Source organism: Neomonachus schauinslandi, chromosome 3, assembly GCF_002201575.2.
Source record: "Neomonachus schauinslandi chromosome 3, ASM220157v2, whole genome shotgun sequence".
Taxonomy (NCBI): Eukaryota; Metazoa; Chordata; class Mammalia; order Carnivora; family Phocidae; genus Neomonachus; species Neomonachus schauinslandi.
This window is the reverse complement of record NC_058405.1, coordinates 14,838,706-14,862,487: the sequence shown is the minus strand read 5'-3', so window position 1 is coordinate 14,862,487 and position 23,782 is coordinate 14,838,706. Positions and strand designations below refer to the sequence as shown.

At 39.8% G+C, this 23,782-nt stretch overlaps 1 protein-coding gene across 2 annotated transcripts in view; it reads left to right on the top strand.

Moving 5' to 3' along the window:
- DNAJC3 (DnaJ heat shock protein family (Hsp40) member C3) overlaps window positions 1–23,782 on the top strand; it is a 70,902-nt gene that overhangs the window by 17,394 nt on the left and 29,726 nt on the right. Inside the window, exons 2-4 of one of the 2 annotated variants that reach the window (XM_021695991.1) lie at window positions 919–1,029; window positions 10,322–10,446; window positions 12,415–12,489. In XM_021695991.1, coding sequence (XP_021551666.1) covers window positions 919–1,029; window positions 10,322–10,446; window positions 12,415–12,489 — 311 coding nt within the window. Of the gene's footprint in view, window positions 1–918; window positions 1,030–10,321; window positions 10,447–12,414; window positions 12,490–23,782 lie in introns of those variants that run through there. The other variant, XM_021695992.1, reaches the window with a different exon arrangement.

The following is a 23,782-nucleotide window of genomic DNA, read 5'->3' as shown; positions in this document are numbered from 1 at the left end:
CACCATGCTATGTGATCTGTGTATTTCTGAAGTCTGTCTCCTCCCTCCATAATGTCCAGTGCTGTGCATGGCGGAGGTTTTTGTTTGTTTTGCTCACTTATCCCAAATACCTAGAGTAGTGCCTGGTGCATTGTAGATGCTCAATAAGTACATGAATATTAGAGTGGACTCGAATATACTCATTAAAATGAAATTCTGAGGGAGCCTGGGTGGCTCAGTTGGTTAAGCGTCTATCTTCAGTTCTGGTCGGGATCCCGGGATCCTGGGATCGAGCCCCCACGTCTGGCTCTCTGCTCAGTGGGGAGCCTGATTCTCCCTCTCCCTCTGCCTGCCACTCCCCCTACTTGTGCTCTCTTTCTGTCAAATAAATCAGTAAAATCTTTTAAAAAAATGAAATTCTAGTTTAACAAAGCAATTATGATTTTGTTGTTTGACACATTTTTACTACTACTGTGTTATGCAGTTTCCCTTATATTTTGGAGACTGGTTACATTCTTTTGATTGACCAGGGTGATAATGCGTATATTTTGGGGTCACTTGTACTCTGTAAAACGAAGCACTGTGCTTTTTTGTTACCTTTTCTATGTCACTCTTTAGCTTCTGTGACTCTTCTTATCTGAGCAGATTCCTGAAGCAGATAACTATATATATATTTTAAAGATTTTATTTATTTATTTGAGAGACAGGGAGAGAGTGCAGGCGATTGGGGGGCAGGGCAGAGGGAGAGGAAGAAGCAGACTCCCCACTGAGCAGGGAGCCCAACACAGGGTGATCCCAGGACCCTAGGATCATTGACCCAAGCTGAAGGCAGATGCTTAACCAACTGAGCCACCCAGGTGCCCCGTATTTTTAACATTTTATTCTTCAGAATTAAATCTTGGTCACGGAAAGTTAACTTATTTTTGTTGTTGTTTTTAGGTGCTGAATGTGGAGTAAATGCAGATGTTGAGAAACATCTTGAATTGGGCAAGAAATTACTTGCAGCTGGACAGCTAGCTGATGCTTTATCTCAGTTTCATGCTGCAGTAGGTTTGTATCTTAGAACCAAAAACCCTCAGGGGCCATTCTAGTGAATTATAATTAACAGCTCCTTCTTTGGATAACATTTAAAATAAACATTATTTAATGTTTAAGGAAAACATTTAAAAATATTTACAAGATTCTGGGTGAAATAGATTAATAAAATAAATGCACAACACTTAAATGCGTATGTATCTAACACGAGAGAATTTTCCAGGTAACTTAAGACTTTCTACTGTAAGTACCAAGAATAATTCAAGGTAATTTTGACAGAAAGCTTTTCTCACTGTATTATATAGTTTTTTGCCCTCCTAGAAGATTTCACTGAAGACGGTTTAATTTTCTTGATGACTTGAGAACATTGGTATAATTATTTTACTTTGGGGCCTTTGGGGGATCCTGTTGTCCATTGCCTCTTCTGTGTTGGCCAAACTTCCTCCATCTCTTAGGCTGTTCTGTTGCTCACTTGTATTTGTCTGTAGTGTCAGCTGTCTTTGCACCTTTCAGTCTGTTGGGATTGAGAGAAACGAGATGGCCACAATAAATAGGTTCTAAGTGAAGGCTTAAAGGATTTTCTTATGAGTCACTGCGTACACTTTTGTGCTAGGACTTTTTGACATTGACTTTTTGAATCCTTTTTTAAATTTATGCATTCTCACCTTTATTTGGGTTGGTTAAGAGTGACAAGTTAACTGCGGGGTAATGAGGTGGGGTTTTTTTGTTTTTTGCATATTTTTAATAAGATACAGTTCTGCTCACCAGAAAAATTATCATCCTACTCTTATAATTTACTTTGTAAACAGAACATGATTAGATTTTGGTTTGGCAATATTATTCTTCATGCTGTTTTGAAAACTCAGATTTTTATTACTGGTGTTATTAGCTCTCTGGAATAATAGGAAACCTAAATTTTAATCTTGGCTATGCCACTTGATAATCCTATGATTATTGGTCAAGTTATGTAAGTAAATTTTGGCTTAAACAAGTGACCTGCATATTCCTAGCAGTTTTCACTGTGCTACCCAAAAAAGGATTTCTTTGTGAAGGTTAGGTGAAGAATAATGTATATAAAGATCTTTTTGAAAATAGGGTACAATAACACATGTAAGGTATGTGGAAATATAATTTTTATGTCTCTGAAAATTAAGACTTTTAAAAAACAGACTTGATGTGTTAATAGGATTTTCTTAATTATGTGAAGTTTCTATTAGGAAATTTTTTCATTTTGGCAATTAGCTCACCTTGGGAAGTGGTGGGTAATTGGCACAACAATTCACACAAGTTACTTTTCAGTAGAGACCATATACTATGTGACCATGTCATTATTGAGGCCACACTTTTCTGGTGATTTGAACTGTCTTCAGTGCTGCAGCATAGTAATGAAAAAAAATTTCCATTATTGTCTTAGATAAAGCATGTCTTAAAAAAATACTGATTCTTCCCTAGTAGTGCAAGAATATTTGCAGAAACTTATACCTCCTACCTACTTAATAGTTTATTATTTGCTTTCTTTAATCTCACATTTAGCAGAAACATTAGGGCCGTGTAATATTGTTACAGTAGTTTAAAATGACTGCCTGTTTTTCTTTAGCTTCAGTGCCATACAAGAATTCTTGAGATGTCTCTTTCCCAAAATACCCAATAAAATGTTGTTGTAGTCACTGAAAGACGTAAATTAGTAAAGCTAGAACATGGTAATTGATTTGTGGAATTCACTGAAGGTAGAAAGCGAAGCACTACTGTGTATTCAGAGCTCAGAGCAGTGTCCTTCTGTCTGTCATGATTTGGCGGGTTGCAGCCATTCTCAGAATGGTGCCCATGTCATACTTTCTGAGGAGGACCTGTGTAGTTTGGGACATTCGTCGTTTTAGTTTGTGTAAAACACTGATCATAGCTAACTTGAGAAAATAAAGTTTAAATTGGATATGACGACACTGTATGAGAGATAGTAATGGGGGTGGTGGTGTCATGGTCCGTTGAATCTCTTATGAGATGTGTATGTGTGTTTATCAGAAAAGAGCTTTAGAGCCTCCGTTTCAATGGTCTCCTTTACCAAACATCAGATTTTATAATGGCCCCACTGGCTGCTTTGGGCAGCGCAGTGAGTTAGTGAGCGCCTCTCCCCAGCAGTGAGTGCGTCCGGGCTCCTGCCTGGTAGACCGGCCAGGCGTGCACTCCCCGCTGCGGGCCGAGGAGCTGTGCTGCGGTGGGGAAATGGCATTCGCGTCTTCATACCCTGCTTTACGCTGACTGTATAAAGAGCTCATTAAATGTTTACTCATTTATTATGCTTCCAAACTCCTCAGTTTTTGATGTACTTATTTCTTTAACTTCTGTGATTAGAAACTGATGGTAGGGTTTGTAATAGAATTTGGCTAGCAGCCTTGTGAGTTATCAACGGATTGTTTTTTATTATAATGCTATAGTTGACATTATTTATGGTTGTGGCACCCTTCCATTTTCATTTTTGAAAAATTACTAGGTGCATTTTGAAAATTGGGCTTGGTATGTTTTATGATTACATTTTTAACACAGTAAAAGGTTTATGTATTAAAACTCAGTAGCAGCACAAATGGTTTCTACAGTATGGTACAGATCTATCAGTGATTTGATATGAAGTTTTTTCGTATCTGGCAAATGAATATTTTTTGGCACGAGTTTTAAAATTTGGAACTGATGGAAACATTCTTGATCTGTTGGAAACCGTGATTTAGGGAAGAATGTTGATTACCACTTTCCACTTAGTCTTCTGAAACAGTGGCACTTACCTCAGTGTTATGAAGCAGTCAGACACAAGTTTTGTTTAGAGATTTATCATTAGAGAAACTGCAGTGCAGTGTGAAAGATGCCCTCTTATTCCCGCAGCATGATCTTACGGAGGTAATGAATTCTAGGATCTGAAATCACTTTTTTGATAGACTTAACAGAATGTCTTAGCTCTCTATATCTGGCAGGAATGAATGTCTAATGCGGTGGATTAAACGGTGGGCATTTCTGAAATGATGGGTTTCCCCATTTGCTTGGTAAGAAAATCAGCATCCCATTCACAACTTGCTAAATCAAAAAACAAAATCCATGTCTACATTTATTTGTCACTTAAACATATCATGATGCTTTGTTATCACATTTGTACCTCATTTGTGAAATGGGGATGGGCATTACTAGTCACATCTAGACAGAAGGAAACAAAGAGTACTTAGTAACTTTCCAGACGTCACATTCTAATTCAAAAGATTGTGAACTTCCTAGGGATAGGTAGAATCTTAGTATTATTGTTATTATCATTATTATTATTTGTATTGAAGTGTAATTAGCATACAGTGTTATATTAGTTTCAGTTGTACAACATTGATTTCACAGTTCTATACATGATCCAGTGCTCACCACAATAAGTGTAGTCATCTGTCACCATACAGTGTTATTACAATATTGTTGACTATATTCCCATGCTGTACATTTCATCTCTGACTTATTTATAAAATGACTAAGTTTGTGCCTCTTAATCCCCTTTATCTATTTTACCCATCTCTCCACACCACCCCCAGAACCACCAGTTCTCTGGATTTAAGAGTCTGTTTTTTTTGCTTATCCTGTTTTTTAGATTCCACATATAAGTGAAGTCATGTGGAGGGCGCCTGGCTGGCTCAGTTGGTAGAGCATGTGACTCTTGATCTTGGGGTTGTTAGTTCGCATTCCATGTTGGGTGTAAAGAGTACTTAAAGATAAAATCTTTAAAAATGAAATAGATGAAGTGGCGCCTGACTGGCTCAGTCAGTGGAGCATGCAGCTCTTGATCTTGAGCCCCACACTGGGTGTAGAGATTACTTAAAAATAAAAAAAAAACTTAAAAAAAATAAAATAAGTGAAATCATATGGTATTTGTCTTTTCTGACTTATTTCACTTAGTGTAATACCCTCTAGGTCTACCCATGTGTTGCAATGGCAAGCTCTCATTCTTTTTTATGGCTGAGTAATATTCCTCTGTGTGTGCACGTGTGTGTATCAGCCACCATCTTAAGGATACGGCAGTATCCTATTTAGTCATTATTTTATTTATTTTTTATTTTTTAAAAGATTTTATTTATTTATTTGACAGAGAGAAACACAGCGAGAGAGGGAACACAAGCAGGGGGTGTGGGAGAGGGAGAAGCAGGCTTCCCGCCGAGCAGGGAGCCTGACGTGGGGCTCGATCCCAGGACCCTGGGATCATGACCTGAGCCGAAGGCAGATGCTTAACGACTGAGCCACCCAGGCACCCCTTAGTCATTATTTTAATCTCTGGTAGGTACTCAGTAAAAGTTTGAATGAAGCGGTAGAGCTGGGTTAGCTGGGAGCAAGAATAAACATTTTTTGTATCTAGGCAAGGGTGGTGGTCTTTCTGCTTTCCACTGCCACTGTTTACATCATTTATAATTGGCTTTCTGATGTATTTTCTCCAGTTAGTAGTTGTGGGTTTTTTTTATTATGGCTAATTTTCTCATATTTGAGTTGTTTGGTAGTTTGAGGATTAGGATGAACTCTCATGTTCACATTTTTTTTAAAGATTTTATTCATTTATTTGAGAGAGAGAACACAAGCAGGAGGGAGGGCCAGAGGGAGAGGGGGAAGCAGACTCCTCGCTGAGCGGGGATCCTAGGTACCCTGAGATCATGACCTGAGCTGAAGGCAGACACTTAACTGACTGAGCCACCCAGGCGCCCCTTATGTTCAAATTTCTAATAAACTAGTATAACAATTTGAATGACCTGTTTTCAAATGAAATCTAATATTTCTGTATGCAGACTTGTGAGTATTTTAAATAATGAACTGCATTGTGTATTGAATGGATAACAGGATAAGTGATTATTTTCAAGGTTATCGGATTTTGTATTATGAGACACTAAGCATGAATTTCTTAAACCAGCCCTTGTTCAGTTGCTGCTTCGTGCACAGGGATACGGGAATGGACATGAGTTCTAGGAACTGTTGGTCTTTTAAGATGAAGACACAGGGACAGCTATTTTGTTTGGCCATTCAGGTGACCCCATACAGCTAAGAACATTGATTCTTGATTCACACGTTGAGCCATTATCATTTGATTCCTCATTTTTGTAGGTTTATTGTTATAAATTGGGGTTCTAATTCCCACTTCATGTCTTAAAAAATACCTAAAAACTGAAGAATAAAGCAAATGAAAGTGAATGCTCCAGAATTATTTTATATAGACATTTTGAATATATGTATAATCAAATACTTAATACAAAAGCTGTGTCATATATAATCCTCCTTGGAGGTTTTTCTGCATAGACTGAAACGGTCAGTTTTTTCCCAAAGTGAAGTCCAATGCAATTTTTAGTGAAAGTGCCTTCTTGATAAAATGCCCAACGTTAGCACTAAGCATTCTTCTTTTCTTGAAAGAACTAGATACAGAGTTCAAAATAAGCAACATCTGTGTTTGCAAATCCATTGCTAATTTCATGAGAGAATGATTTGAATATTCTGGGGAGGCACATCTCTTTAAGAGCTATGTCTGTCCTCTCGAATCCCGGAGTGGGGTGGCTGGCAGGGAAGAAGGGAGCCGTGTGACCAGTTGTTTGCTTTGCCTCCTGAATGGAAAGTACTCCAAATGGAAAACTTTCTCGGACCAGTTAGGTCGGAATCTATGAGCAGCTCCTCTTCCAAAAGCAAGTGACAGCGGAGTTTGCCAGACCCTCCGTGCCAGCTCGGGAGGGCTGCTGGGACCAGAGGGCAGGCGATGGAGCAGAGACCTCAGCCCTCGCCGTCTTTGGTCTCCTCTGACAAAAACCTCTTCTGGGCAGAACAGAGTGTGGCAACAAACCATTTATTCCCCAGGTTTACAGACCTGGCTCTGGAAGGGAGCCACATTCATCCGGAGGCTGGGAAATGTTTTCCTTGGTCTGTGGCTGGGCTGATGTTGTTGTGCTTCCTTCTTGTCCACAGCAGGATGGCACTAGGGAAAGCAAACAAAATAGAAGCCTTTCTCGATGAGAAGGACCCAGGAATCGAGGCCCGAAGCAAGGGAGGAGCTTCTGGGGGAGGGTAGGGGTGAGGAGAGCCTGTGGGGAAGCTGGCTAGCTCCAGGGACCTGCCAAGTATTATTATTACAGTGTCCTACGGAAATGAGAGAAAGACCAAACAAGCTGTGTCCGTTCTGACTTCTTCTAGTCCCTTGCTTGTCCTAGGCAGGTCTCAGTGTTGGCCTTGATTGTGGTGATCAGGAATTTGTTTCCATTTCCTTTTATTTGAGTCCCTGTGGGCCAGGTGATAAGGGAGACAAAAGTGAATTTACTCAAGGAATTTCTCTAGCTTGAGGTGTATGTAAAAGTAATGTCAGAGGGAGTGGTAAGTGTTATGGGCATAGTAAGAGAGGTATGCTGTATTACAGAATGCTGTGGAAATTTAGGGAATGGAAGGTATATTTTCACATGTGTAATCAAATAGGTCATTTAAGCTGTATCTCAGAGATGGAGTAGGATTTGGACATATGAAGGTGACAGTGTGTGATGTAAACTCCAGGCCTTAAATCATGTAATTTCTAGTATTTATTTTTTGCTTAGTGTAAATAAGTCATGAAAGTACTCCATGTTCATTGTGACACATTTTGGAGTATGTATATACAGTATAAAGAAGAAAACCCGATCTGTCTGCCCAGGTAGCTGCTGTTGACCAATGGTGAATTTCCTTTTCCGTTCAGAGGCAGTCACTTAAGCGTCAGAAATCCTTAGGTATCAAATCATTCTTATGGCCAGACCCACATGTTTAATTCATTGCGCATTCTAAGTTGAATATGAACTGAACCTAAAAATAATCTATGTCATGTATGCTCTAAGTGTAGTTACTCTGTTTCTTACTTTTTCTTCAGGCTAATTACAGTCTTTTGGAGGAAATACCCTATATACAGCTGCTGACAGTGCTCCTTTTCCCTTGTCTTCCAAGCAAAATTGACCAGGAAAGAAATTTCAGTGATGCTTAGCTGTGATATATGGGTTGTTTTTGGTTTTTGTTTTGGATTTGAGAAAAAAATTAAACTTTTTTTTATTGTTAAAATGCCCAGTTCTCTTGGTTTTTCAAAAATATTACTACAATAAAATATGTAGTACAATAAAATGCGTATTTCAAAATGTACCATTTTGACATTTGTGAGTGTACGAAGTTGTGGCACTAAGTGCATTGATATTGTTGTACAGCCCGCACCCCCATCCTTCTCCAGAGCTTTTTCATCATCCCAGACTGAAACTCTACCCATCGAGCAGTTGTTCCCCATTTCTCTCTGTCTGCGTTTCTCTCCTTCCCTCTTTTTTCCTTTCTTTTTATAATAGCCATCCTAATGGATGTGAAGTGGTATCTTGGTGTGGTTTTGATTTGCATTTCCCTAATGATTAGTGATGGTAAACATCTTTTCGTGTGCTCTTGGCCATTTGTACACCTTCTTTCGTACGTTGTACAGCCTACTCTCTCCTCCTGGTCCACCTTTGCCCAGCAGTACTTCAGGTAGTTTAATGCCATTAACAACTGCTCAAAACCAGGATTTTCAATGATTATATACTATCCTGCCATACAGATTCCCATTTGTCCTGTTTTTCAAATGATCAGACCTTCAGGGGTAGAACTTTCGGAGAGTTTTAGTTGTAAATCTTACAATGATGGAACATCTGTGTGCATAAATAAATGTGTATTTGTTTAAGACACATGGCTGGATTTGGTCAAGAACATACATGTTTCAGAATTGCTTTCTAGAAGGCCTGTTTGGCAGCACGAGGTTTGCTTCTAATTGTAGGCACTGAGCAGAGTGGAATTAGCTCAAAACCTAACGCATCCATCTGTTTTCCTTCTTTCAAATGTTTTTAACTCAGTTAGTCCTCTCATTTCCATTCTCTTCCTTTGTCCTAAGATTTGTACCTTTATTTCTTCACTGCCATTTTAGTTGGAATTTGTGAGGGAGCAGAGATTGCACTTTTTTTTTTTAAATTTTTTTTTTTAAGATTTTATTTGCGACAGAGAGAATGAGAGACAGAGAGCATGAGAGGGAGGAGGGTCAGAGGGAGAAGCAGACTCCCCGCCGAGCAGGGAGCCCGATGCGGGACTCGGTCCCGGGACTCCAGGATCATGACCTGAGCCGAAGGCAGTCGCTTAACCAACTGAGCCACCCAGGAGCCCTGCACTTTTTTTTTTTTTTTTAAAGATTTTATTTATTTGAGAGAGAGAGCGCAAGTGAGCATGAGCCAGGGGGAGGGGCAGAGGGAGAGGGAGCCTGATGCGGGGCTCAATCCCAGGACCCTGGGATCATGACCTGAGCCGAAGGCATACGCTTAACCAACTGAGCCACCCAGTTGCCCCGAGATTGCATATTTAATATGTCAGTTTAATTGGAAGTCTATAATTTTCTAAAGTCCTATGAATAAGGCATAGTCACATTCTCAATCAGTATTTTACTTAAGGAAATTTTGGCAAAGACAAAGACTGAATTGCATACTTATAGAAGTTATGAGTTGAATATAGTTAATATTTTAACCCAGAGGTTGGCAAACTTTTTCTTTAAAGAGCCAGATAGTGAATTCTTTTCAGATAATGAATATTTAAGCTTTGTAGCCATATAGTCTCTGTGTGCATATTTTTTTATTTTTATTTTTTGGCAACTCTTTAAAAATATAAAAGTATTCTTTTTTTTTTTAAGAATTTATTTATTTGATATAGAGAGAGAGGGAACACAAACGGGGAGCAGCAGAGGGAGAGGGAGAAGCAGACTCCCCACTGAGCAGGGAGCCTGATACGGGTAAGACTGATGAATCACAGACCTGTACCCCTGAAACAAATAATACATTAGGTCACGAGCCCTAGGATCATGACCTGAGCTGAAGGCAGACGCTTAACTGACGGAATCAGCCAGGCGTCCCAGTCCTGTTCTGGCTTTATTTGCAGTGATCTTGCTACTCAACATGATGCATTATTGATGAAGAAATTCTTTTTTTTTTTTTAAACTTTATTTTAGAGAGAGAGCACTCAAGCAGGTGCAAGAGAAAGAGCTAGCGGGAGGAGGGGCAGAGGGGGAGGGAGGGAGGGAGAAGGGAGAGAATCTCAGGCAGACTCTGTGCTGAGCCCAGAGTCCTATATGGGGCTCAATCCCACAACCCTGAGATCATGACCTGAGCCGAAACCAGGCGTTAGATGCTTAACCGGCTGAGCCACACAGGTGCCCCTCCTTAATACCTTTCTTAAGAGAATTGCAAACTCAAGTACTGTTCAGGTTATTTGGGTTTTGAATAAATTACCAAGAGCCAATACTTACTATTTTAATTTTCAGATGGTGACCCAGATAACTATATTGCTTACTATCGGAGAGCTACTGTCTTTTTAGCTATGGGCAAATCAAAAGCAGCACTTCCTGATTTAACTAAAGTGATTGAATTGAAGATGGATTTCACTGCGGTAAGTGCATCTAAACTTTCTTTAAAGGAGAACTTATGGGAATTTGGAAGAGGTAATTTGTCTTTTAAGGTGAGGACCAGCCTGCTAGGCATAGCTGGAGGACAGAGAAAGCAGCTGTGGTGTAGAGGACTGGGCAATAAGAAAAACTCAGAGTTTCTGCAATCAAGGGTCTGTGTGAAAAGAGGAACAGTGGGTGCAGCTGCTGATTTTTAGAAGCTTGGCAGTGGTGTTAGCTTTGTGGTTTAGAAAGACCTCTTAATCTCAGGAAACAAACTGAGGGTTGCTAGAGTGGAGGGGGGTGGGAGGGATGGGGTGGCTGGGGGATGGACATTGGGAAGGGTATGTGCTATGGTGAGCACTGTGAATTGTGTAAGACTGATGAATCACAGACCTGTACCCCTGAAACAAATAATACATTATATGTTAAAAAAAGAAGATAGTAGGAAGGGAAAAATAAAGGGGGGGAAATCGGAGAGGGAGACGAACCATGAGACTATGGACTCTGAGAAACAAACTTGAGGATTCTAGAGGGCTCTAGGATGGGTTAGCCCGGTGTTGGGTATTAAAGAGGGCACGTATTGAATGGAGCACTGGGTGTTATACGCAAACAATGAATCATGGAACAGTACATCAAAAACTAATGAAGCAATGTATGGTGATTAACATAACATAATAAAATTTTTAAAAAGCTGTTGAATTAAAAGGCTGTCAGGTGACTGATAATAGTTCCAATTAAGGCTGTAGCAGGAGGAATAAAGAAAAGGAGATAGGTCAGTTAAGCAGTGGTTTGTGGTGAGGACACAGTCGTGAATTAGACTGATCCTCCCCTGCAACCAACACAGAAGCTTCAGAAATGGAGGAATTTATAGTCTAATGGGATATCCTGATGATTGGGAGGTCAGCATATAATGGCTTAAAATAATAGGATAAGTTAGATGGTTTCAAAATTAATTTGGTAACTCATTTATTGTTTATATCTTGCCATATTCCAAAAAGGACTAGGGATAACTGATTAGGTGTGGGTGAATGTTTGGTTTGAAATATTATTTTGGGATGGAATTCCCAAATGTCAAATTTTTTTCTGTTACTTTACCTAGCTAAGCACAACTTTTCACAAAGGTTAAGTAGTTCATTTTCTTAGTATTATAGTAGCTATTAGGTAGTTGAAGTGGCTTTCATCTTGCTTTTTATGTGTGTTGATGCACTTAACAGAGGATTAGGGACATTTTTATGTATTGTAAAAGTAATATATAAGTTTTAGTGGACTATCAATGTGTTTTCTGTCTTATGGTCACATTGGTCATCAGAGAGTTGGTATCCTTAGAAGAGCAAAGGGTTGTGCAAGCATCGCCACTGTCTAGTTCCAGAACACTTTTGTCACCCCCAAAAGAATTCTAGTACCTATTAGCAGCCCCTCCCCATTTATGCCCTGGCCTTTGGCAACCACGTATCCTTCTGTCTGTATGGATTTACTTATTTGGACATTTCATATAAATGAAATTATACAGTGTGTGGCCTTTTGTGTCTGATCTTTTTCACTATGCGTATTGTTTTCAGGGTCCATCCATGTTGTAGCATGTGTCAACACTTCATTCCTTTTTATGGTTAGATAATATTCCACTGTATGGATAGATCACATTTGCTTACTGATTTATTAGTTGGTGGGAGTTTGGGTTGTTGCCACTTTTTAGCTATTGCTATGAATATTACATGAACAAGATTTTGTATGGACACCTATTTTCAATTTTGAGGGATATAGCACAAAAAGTATTTTTAAGAAAGCATACTTTAATAAAAGTAATACACATTAAATGGTTCCAGGAATTGTTCTCAAGAGTGCCTTTGTCAAGTGGACATTGGAAAAATAAATATTTCATTAATGCTTCATTAGCGCATTTGGTTTTATTCTTTGTGCTTAAAGAATATTTGGAAATGCATGGTACTCGGAACACCTTTTCTTTTTTCTAGGCAAGATTACAGAGAGGTCACTTATTACTCAAACAAGGAAAACTTGATGAAGCAGAAGATGATTTTAAAAAAGTGGTAAGTTCAGTTTGTATTTGGTTTTATGAAGATGTTGAACATCTTTTTTTTAAAGATTTTATTTATTTATTTGAGACAGAATGAGAGAGAGAGCACATGAGAGGGGGGAGGGTCAGAGGGAGAAGCAGGCTCCCCGCCGAGCAGGGAGCCCGATGCGGGACTCGATCCCGGGACTCCAGGATCATGACCTGAGCCGAAGGCAGTCGCTTAACCGACTGAGCCACCCAGGCGCCCCGATGTTGAACATCTTTATGAAGATGAGTGAATATATGGGACTTTTTATAGTAAGACATTTAGCAATAACTTTATAGCTAAAAGGGAAAATCATCTGATTTGTGTGTATAAAAATCACAGTTTCTGAATTAATACATAGTGACTGACATGAGGGAATCACTTTATTTTTTTTTATTTTTATTTTTTTATTTTTTATTTTTTTTTTTAAAGATTTTATTTATTTATTTGCCAGAGAGAGAGATAGCAAGAGCAGGAACACAAGCAGGGGGAGTGGGAGAGGGAGAAGCAGGCTCCCCACCAAGCAGGGAGCCCGATGCAGGACTCGATCCCAGGACCCTGGGATCATGACCTGAGCCGAAGGCAGACGCTTAACGACTGAGCCACCCAGGTGCCCGGGAATCACTTTAATAGTTGGAAGATAAAATATGTGGAAAGAGTATATAATTTTTTTTTAAGATTTTATTTATTTGAGAGAGAGAGAGAGCATGAGAGAGGAGAGGGTCAGAGGGAGAAGCAGACTCCCACTGAGCAGGGAGCCCAACATGAGGCTCGATCCCAGGACCCTGGGATCATGACCTGAGCCGAAGGCAGTCACTTAACCAACTGAGCCACTCAGGCGCTCAATAATACGTAATTTTAATTCAGTTTATATAGCTCACATGTTCTGCTTTGTTTTCCATGAGAATCTAGAGATGTCAGCTGAACTATTCTAAAAGTGCTTGGGAAACCCTTCATTTGATTTGAAAGGAATAATGAGACATTCTTAAAACGGAATTTTGTAATTTCCCATATGGCTATTTTACAATGTGTAAAGTGTTTTGGATTTGTTGGGGGATGGTACAGATTACATGTAATTGAAAAACGATTTGGAGAGATAGCCAAAGTCTTCATTCCCTCATTAAGCTTATTTTAAGACCTGCATTTTTATTCTGTCTGGATTTGTTTTTGGAGTGGTCTAGAAAGAGCATATATACAGTGGGCCTTTGAACAAAATGGGTTTGAACTGCATGGGTCCACTTATATGTGGACTGTTTAAGTAGTGTAAATGTATTTTTTCTTCCTTATGATTTTTTAAATAAAATTTTCTTTTCTCTAGTGTACTTTAAGAATACAGTATATAATACATATAACATTTGAAATATATGTTAATTGACTTTGTTATTGATAAGGCTTCTGGTAAACAGTAGGCTACTAGTAGTTAAGTGTTGGAGGAGTCAAGTTGTATGTGGATTTGACTGTAGGGGGTGGGTGGTGCCGTGCCCCTAATAACCCTAAGGGTCAACTGTATAAACCTCCTTGTTCATTATTTGCATTTTTGTACTTTATAAAAATGCTCAGTTATGAGATGATAACCACTATGAATATAAAACTGAAATTTCTACTATTTTCATAACCTTTGTCACAATGCTCAGTCATATGCAGAGAAATCCAAAAAACATTAGACTTAATTGTATTAAAATCTAATCAGTAGCTGTCTCATGGTCTCAGTAAAACTGGATGTTCCTTTATGTTTGTCTACTTTTCCTTACTATTTGGGAAGATGCTTGAGAGCAGGCTGAAGGACAGGTGGTGGGGAGGCCATGGTGTTGGGGTCACCTTTCCCCAGCCCAGTTCTTGTACATAGCAAGTGTTGTGAGAAATTTGTTGAATGGATGGATGAATGATAAAGCATAAGAATGGGTTTCCTTCTTTTTAACATATGGTTAAATCTATTACTTAGAACTTTTTTCCAATCACAACATTAGAGTAGCCTTTTAGAAATAACACAATTTAGAATAAAGGTTTAGCAAAAATTAATCCTTACTGGGCAATGGATGTATCCTTTTGGAGAAGTGAGTTCTTGGAACTCTGGGTATGTCTTGATTAATGTCTTTTCTGTGATTGATATTAAAACCTCTCGGAAACAAGAAGGGGGACTTTCATGAGACTTTATACTTTTAGATTGTTTTCTGACAGTCATACTTCCGCTAGTGTGTTCTTTTTTTTTTTTTTTTAAAGATTTTATTTATTTATTTGACAGAGAGATAGCGAGAGCAGGAACACAAGCAGGGGAGTGGGAGAGGGAGAAGCGGGCTTCCCGCTGAGCAGGGAGCCCGATATGGGACTCGATCCCAGGACCCTGGGATCATGACCTGAGCCGAAGGCAGGACGCTTAACGACTGAGCCACCCAGGCGCCCACCGCTAGTGTGTTCTTAAAACCACCCTTGCTACCCAGGCGCCCACTGCTAGTGTGTTCTTAAAACCACCCTTGCTGGGCGCCTGGGTGGCTCAAGCGTCTGCCTTCGGCTCAGGTCATGATCCCAGGATCCTGGGATCGAGTCCCATATCGGGCTCCCTGTTCGGCGGGAAGCCCGCTTCTCCTTCTCCTACTCCCCCTGCTTGTGTTCCTGCTCTTGCTATCTCTCTCTCTGTCAAATAAATAAATAAAATCTTTAAAAAAAAAAACACACAAAAAACCACCCTTGCTATTATTATTACAGGATTCTTCCATGAGAATGTGCAGCTGTACTGAATGATTTTTTATTTTTAGTTGAAATTTTTATTGAGATAATTGTAGATTCACATACAGTTGTAATTAATGATACAGAGAGATCCTGTGTACCCTTTACCCAATACCCACTTTTCCTCAGTGATAATATCTTGTAAACCTGTAGTACGATATTACAACCAGGATATTGACATTGATACAATTTACCTGTCTATTCAGTTTTCCTCAGTTTTAGTAGTAGTGTTCACTTCTTTGTGTGTGTTTAATTCAGTACCCTTTTTCTTTACACTGCAGTTAACATACTGAGTGCTTCTGTTGCCACAAGGATCCCTCCTGTTGCCCCTTTATAACCACACCCACTTCCCTCACATACTATTCCGGCCCCTCATCCATAACTTTGGACAACCACTAGTTTGTGATTCATTTCTTAAATTTTGACATTTCAAAAATGTTGCATACATGGACTTAAAACATTATATAAACTTTTGGCATTGACTTTTTTTTTTTTTTTTAAGGTTTTATTTATTTATTTGACAGAGAGAGAGACAGCGAGAGAGGGAACACAAGCAGGGGGAGAGGGAGAGGGAGAAGCAGGCTTCCTGCAGAGCAGGGAGCCCGATGTGGGGCTCGATCCCAGGACCCTGGGATCATGACCTGAGCCGAAGGCAGACGCTTAACGACTGAGCCACCCAGGCGCCCCGGCATTGACTTTTTTACTCAGTAGAATTCCCTGAAGATTCATCCAGATTGTTGCATATATATCACTTTGCTTGTTTAATCCTAAGTATTCCATGGTATGTGTATGTCACCTTTTATCCATTCATCAGTGGATGGACCTTTGGGTTGTTTCTACTTTTTCACTATTATCAATAAAACTGCAGGGCACCTGGGTGGCTCAGTCGTTTAGTGTCTGCCTTCGGCTCAGGTCATGATCCCTGGGTCCTGGGATCGAGCCTCACATCAAACTCCCTGCTCAGCAGGGAGCCTGCTTCTCCCTCTCTCACTCCCCCTGCTTATGTTCCCTCTTTTGCTGTGTCTGTCTCTTTCAAATAACTAAATAAAATCTTAAAAAAAAAAACCACCAAAAAACTGCTATGAACATTCTTTTTTCTTTTGCTATGAACATTCTTGTACAGGTTTTAGTGTGAACAGAAGTTTTCATTTTCCTGGGATAAATGCCTAGAAGTACAATTTCTGGGTTCTATCATAATTGCCTGTTTAGTTTTAGAATGAACCACCAAATTGCTTTTTAGAGTGACTGTGCCATTTTATGTTCCTCTGCATCCTTGCCAGTATGTGGTTTTGTCACTTTTTTATTTTAGCCATTCGGAGAAGTTTGTAGTGACAGCTCATTGTTTTTTTAATTTGTATTTCCCTAATGTTTAATGATCTATTCTTGTGCTTATTTGTCATCCTTTTTGGTGTAAAGCTGGTTCATGTCTTTTGCCCATGTTCTAATTGGATTGTTTGCTTTTTTACTATTGTGTTTTGGAAGTTCTCTATGTATTTTATTTTATTTATTTTATTATTTTATTTTTTTTAAAGATTTTATTTATTTATTTGAGAGAGAGAGAATGAAAGAGAGCACATGAGAGGGGGGAGGGTCAGAGGGAGAAGCAGACTCCCTGCCGAGCAGGGAGCCCGATGCGGGACTCGATCCCGGGACTCCAGGATCATGACCTGAGCCGAAGGCAGTCGCTTAACCAACTGAGCCACCCAGGCACCCTCTCTATGTATTTTAAATACTTTATCACATGTGTGGTCTGCAAATGTGCTTGCCCAGACCATGGCTTGTCTTGTCCTCTTCACAGGGTTTGTGAGAGAGCGAATGTTTTTAATTTTGATGATGTCCAATTTATCGGTTTTCTGTTTTCTCCTATGTATAGTGTTTTTTGGTGTCCTGTCTAAGAACTATTCACCAATCCCTAGGTCCCAAAGTTTTTCTCCTGTGTTTTTTAAATTAAATTAAATTGGGCGCCTGGGTGGCTCAGTTGGTTAAGCGACTGCCTTCGGCTCAGGTCATGATCCTGGAGTCCCGGGATCAAGTCCCATATCGGGCTCCTTGGAGCTCAGCAGGGGGTCTGCTTCTCTCTCTGACCCTCCCCCTTCTCATGTGCTCTCTCTCTCTCTCATTCTCTCTCTCAAATAAATAAATAAAATCTTTAAAAAAAAATAAATTAAATTAAATTTTTGAGAGAGAGACAACATGTGTGCAAATGGCAGGGGAGGGGCAGAGGGAAAGTGAGAGAGAGAAAGAGAATCCCTAGCCCGGGTGGCTCAGTCGGTTAAGCATCTGCCTTCGGCTTGGGTCATGATCCCAGGATGGGATTGAGCCCCATGTCAGGCTCCCTGCTCAGCCGGAAGCCTGCTTCTCCCTCTCCTCCCTGCTTGCACTCTCTCTCTTGCTATCTCTGTCTCTCTCTCTCAAATAAATAAAATATTAAAAAAAATATTATGGTATTATCATAAAATAGATGATTTCTGGGTCTGGTTTGAAAAGATAAATTTTGTGTTGTGACTGTATTTTATCTTTACCAATCAAAGAATTCTTATACTTTAATTTTTAGAGATTTGTGATTACAGATGATATATAATAACTTGTTTGCTTTTTATGTTTTTACTTAAATGGGCTTTTTGTGGTATTAAGGGCATTTACCAGTCTATTAGAGGTAGCAAAGATTTAATCTTACTAATAAAGTGCTATATATACAACCAGGTAAGTATACTCAGCTACATTTTACATAATGGAACAGAAGTTTGAATATACTTAATCTCTTTTTGGGCTACAGTGAGGATCTTGTTCTTTGTTGTATGTACAGGTTACTCTGCTGCTGGAGGGTCTCCTGTAAATAAGCATCACCTCAGGTCCATACCAGCTATCGTGATCCTAAACAGTATCTTACATGGTTTAGTTTGTCTTTGAGCTATCACTGACTCCTGCTGTCCCCAGTGCATTTGGTCACTTGTTCAGTGAACACTGAGTGCATATTATTTGCAAGGCAGGGTGGTAGATGTTGGAGAGTTGCTGATGAAGAAAACTAGTCTCTGCCTTGGAAAGATTTTACTAGGGTAAGAAATAATCAGGCAAATATGATACCATATAACTAAAGTGTGGTGATTGAGCCCTACAGGAACAGACAGAATGGTCCCCTAACTTGACTGGGATTTGGGGGTCTGGTCAAGAAGGGCTTTCTTAAAGGAGGGGATGTACTGGAAATCTGAATGTTAAGAAGGTGAATGAATCTGTGTTAGCAAAGTGGCTGGGAGGCCCATCCTGGCAGGAAGTGAGCATCCTTGTCATTTAAGAAAACGATGCCTCGGGTATGATGAGAGCAGGAGCTGAGAAAACTGGACAGGGAAGCAGTGATCTGATTGCAAAGAGGACATATGTAGGCCCAGGAGCTGGGTTTTTTGGGTTTTGTTTTGTTTTTATAGTCATGGAGGCTTTATGCTGGGAATCAGGGTTTTCTTCCATAAAATCCAGGCTACTCCGGAGAATGGGTTGGAAGAAGACATGAGTGAAAGCAGTCTGATAGTGAAGCTGTTACAGTAAGTAATCCAAGTATGACTTTATGGAGGCCAAAGATTAGACTAGCGTAGGTGGGGATTGAGAGAAATAGGTAGACATTTAGGAGATTGGATCCAGAGAGATACATTGAATGGGGTAAGGGAGAAGGAAGAATTAGGTATGATGCCCAGGTTTCTGGATTGTTCAGATTGGTTACATGTCCATGAGATAGGAGCCCAGAGAGAAATTATGTAGGGGAGAAGGATGGGTAGAGAAAATACAACTCTCTTCTTTCTTTTTTTTTTTTTTTATAGAGAGAGAGACTGTGTGTGTGTAGAGCAGCAGAGAGAGAGGGAGAGAGAGAATCTTAAGCAGGCTCCATGCCCCGTGCAGACCCTGAACCAGGGCTCGACTCACAACCCTGAGATCATGACATGTGCTGAAATCAAGAGGGATGCTTAACCAACTGAGCCACCCAGGCGCCCCTAAAGTTTAATTTCAGTTAGTTAACATACAGTGCTAAATTAGTTTCACGTGTACAATATAGTAATTCAGAACTTCCATACATCACTCTGTGTTCATCACCCCAAGTGCAGAAGCTTTTTATTTTGATGTAGTTCCAATAGTTTATTTTTGATTTTATTTCCCTTGCCTCAGGAGGCATATCTAGAAAGTGACTTTGAGCCACAGAATCCCCCTGTGTGTAAAAGGGGGATAATCCAAAATGTCCTTTAGGTTTTTTTGGTTTAGCTTAGAATAGGGCCTGAAGTACAGAAAGCTCTTAGTAAATGTTTTCTCCTGTCATGATTGATCTTCATCATTGCCATCATCCAAAGCAAGACTTCTGGCAAGTTATATAATCATTCAATTTCTTTATCTAAAATTAGAGATCGTACAACCTAGCTCATAGGTTAAATGAGTTAGTATTAAATGAAAAAGAAAAATAGGCATTAATTTTAGGCATTAAGACATATATCCTGTTCTTCAGCAGTTTAACCTTTAGTTGGAAGAAATAAGCCCTAAATATGTGAAAAGTTAATAGCAGAGAGATATTTATAAAAAGTGACATATAAGCTTGTCTAGATAACAAGATAAGATTAAGAATGATACATGAGGGGCGCCTGGGTGGCTCAGTTGTTAAGCGTCTGCCTTCGGCTTGGGTCAGGATCCCAGGGCCCTGGGATCAAGCCCCACATCGGGCTCCCTGCTCCGCAGGAAGCCTGCTTCTCCCTCTCCCACTCTCCCTGCTTGTGTTCCCTCTCTCACTGTGTTTCTCTCTGTCAAATAAATAAATAGAATCTTTAAAGAAAAAAAAAATGATACATGACTAGAAGTTGGGAGACCCACCCCACTTTTCTCCTGATTAGCTGGTGTGATGTTGGGCAAGTTACCATTTGTGAGACTCAGTATTTTCATTTACAAAGTGGGAGTTGGTTGAGCAAGATGATTTCTTAGATTACTTCCTTGTTAAGTTTCTTTCTTTTTTTTTTAAAAAAGATTTTATTTATTTAATTTATTTAAATAAATAAAATCTTTTAAAAAAATTAATAAGTGGTATTTTTTACATTTTTGCAAATCTCTTTAATGTCTGGCTTGAAGACAGTCAGGTTCCCAGATCTGATTTATATTTTGGTTGAAGTATTACTGAATTAAATGTGGCTCACACATTTAAGTGGTTGGAAAAGGAAGAATGTTTTAATAATCGTTTTATGTAGTTGTGGATATTCTTGGATGTTATACCAAACTCCAGTAGTTATTGTTGGTTAGTTGCAGTGTAGACTCTGAAATCTTATGAGTGAACTTTTAGTACCCTGTCATAATGAAATCCATTAGTTTATCCTGCACTTTGAATGCGTTGTCTTTTATCCATATATACTTTTGTCCCCACAGACCTCTGAAAGGGTATTAAGGGTTCCCAAGGGTCCCTGGATCACACTCCAGTTGCTGCTATAGGGTATATACCCAAGAGGATAGTTGCTGCTTTGAAAGTTATGGGCATTTTTAACCTGGCCAGACAGTTAGGCACTGTCCTGTTAAGTGGTTATCCAGACGTCTATTCCCACCAGCGGCGTAGGAGGGTTCCATGTGCCCCATATCTTCCACAACACTTGGTATGAACAGGGTAATTTTCGCTGGCTTGGTTGGTATAAGAAATGCAACTTGATGTCTTTTGTGTCTGTTTCTATTAGATTCTGTTTATCCAACTGTTTCTTTTCTTCAGTCCGCCCTTCTCTTCCCTCCTGCAGCTGATTTAGATTTTTCTTCCTTATTCTGTTCTTTCTATACTGTTATACATACTGTGTCTTTTTGTCTTAGTCATCACTCAGGAATTTCAACATGCATGCTTAATAAGGTTTACAGGTAATCACTAGCCTCCTCTAGAAAATTACAAGTACCTTAAAACACTAACTCAGTCACCCACCCCTTGACTTGCATACAATTGCTTTTCAAAAGTTGGGTCTTACTTTTTCTTTTTATTGACATTCAAATTAGTTGGTATTATTTTTGTATAGTTCCCTTAACAAAGACTGCACAAAGAATTTGTGAAGGCAAATTTTAGAAGTCACTGGGGAATGTTCCAGTATACCTCAAATATTACATATTTTTCTATGTTATCAATTAGTATCAAATGAAAAATGTAAATTTGTGCTACTTACCTCTTAAAACCATAATTAAATTTAATAGAGTTGGAAAGATTAATTTCTTGAGCAACAAGTGGTTTGGTGAATGTATTTTATGCCAAAATCTAATTTTATTTTGACCTTGAGTCAAATTTTTTTTTTTTAAAGATTTTATTTATTTATTTGACAGAGAGAGACACAGCGAGAGAGGAAACATAAGCAGGGAGAGTGGGAGAGGGAGAAGCAGGCGCCCCGCGGAGCAGGGAGCCCGATGCGGGGCTCAATCCCAGGACCCGGGGATCATGACCTGAGCTGAAGGCAGATGCTTAATGACTGAGCCACCCAGGCGCCCCAACCTTGAGTCAAATTAAGCTCTTATTATTCTGAGACTTTTTTTTTCTTAAGATTTTATTTATTTGAGAGAGAGAGTGCATGGGGTAGAGAGGGGTGGAGGAGAGCAGAGGGAGAGGGACAAGCAGACTCTGTCTGCACTGAGCACAGAGCCCGAGGCGGGGCTCGATCTCACGACCCTGAGATCACAGCTGAGCCAAAACCATTAGAGTCAGATGCTCAACCGACTGAGCCACCCAGGTGCTATTCTGGGACTTTAATTATGCAGACTTTCATAGAGGGCACCCAGTTTAAGTTGGCTGATATGTAATGCAATGGGAGGGAAATAAATTGAATAGCCATTTAAAGTATTGCATTCTGTCCTCATTGTCAATTTATATAGTATAGAAAGTTCAAAAAAGGAGCTTGGAATTTTTATTAGCATTTTTGGGAGTACTTGCTATGTGTTGCATGAAGTATCTTTTTAATTTCTCAGTGACTATTCCTCAGGGTGTAAGCATTATTGATGTAGGAAATGTTGGGGTTCAGAGCCAATGGCCAAGAGAGAATTCTTGAGACATCTTGGTCCAAAAAAGGTGGTTATCATTTATTTATTTTTTTTTTTAAAGATTTTATTTATTTATTTGAGACAGAGAGAATGAGAGACAGAGAGCATGAGAGGGAGGAGGGTCAGAGGTAGAAGCAGACTCCCTGCTAAGCAGGGAGCCCGATGCGGGACTCGATCCCGGGACTCCAGGATCATGACCTGAGCCGAAGGCAGTCGCTTAACCAATTGAGTGACCCAGGCGCCCCAAAAGGTGGTTATTATTAAAGCATGGCTATAGGACCCATGGGCAGAAAGCTGCACTGGGGTTCTGATTATATACTTTGAGGTTGGGAGGGGGTTAGGGACAGTATTTTGGAAACAAGGTTTCCAGGACCTTGAGGGGGCTTGCCATTGTTAGGAAAAGGTCATTTATTACTGTCTAGTAAAATCTTAGTCATGAGACTCTTCAGATATGTATCAGTGGGCCATATACTTGGAGGATGATTGCTAACATGTATCTTGGCAGGGAGGGGGGTTCAGGTAGAGATAAAGGAAGTTTCCAAAGGAATTTTTTTTTTTAATTTTTTTTTTTTTTAAGATTTTATTTATTTATTTGAGAGAGAGAGAGTGAGAGACAGAGAGCATGAGAGGGAGGAGGGTCAGAGGGAGAAGCAGACTCCCCGCCGAGCAGGGAGCCCGATGCGGGACCCGATCCCGGGACTCCAGGATCATGACCTGAGCCGAAGGCAGTCGCCCAACCAACTGAGCCACCCAGGCGCCCTCCAAAGGAATTTTTATATGTTAAAGTAGACTCACAGGATCCTGGGCGTTGGGCTAAGATTGCCTTTTGCCCTTAGCAAAGTATCAGCATCGAGGTACTTGAGTTCCTGGAGGAAGGTCACTCTCCTTGTTTCAAGGACTTGTCAATGGGCTATAAATAGTAAGGAAATTTAATTTTTTCTTTTGCCTTTGTTTCCCACATCATTATTATCCCCCCCCCCTTTTTGGTGAAGATAATGTAAATAATATACAGATAATAAGTGATAAAATCAAGGTTTGGGCTTAGGTGTTTTTTTTTTCCCCCCATTTAGACTTTATTTTAAAACATTAATAACACAAAATCTGTTTGGCAATATTCACAATCTAGCCATTGAAAAATAGTAAAATACTATATTATCTATTGCTGCTAAACAGATTACTCAAAGTTAGCAGCTTAAAGCAACACATGGCTCATGGGGTCAGGAATCTGGGCGGGTTGAGCTGGGTGCTCTGCTTCGGGGTCTCTCCTAGGCCACAGTCAAGGTGTCAGGTAAGCTTGCAGTATTATCTGAAGATTTGGCTGGTGAAAGAACTGCTTCCAAACTCATTTCATTGTAGGCAGGATTTAATTCCTCTTGAGCTGTTAGGTAGACTTGAGGCCTCTTTTTCTGAGTGTCAGCTAGCGGCTTCCCTTGGTTCTTTCTTTTGTGGGCCTCTCCATAAAGCATCTCACAGCATGATGGCTTGCTTCATCCGGGTGAGCAGGTGAGAAGACAAGAGACTGCCAGCAAGAGAGAATGAGTGC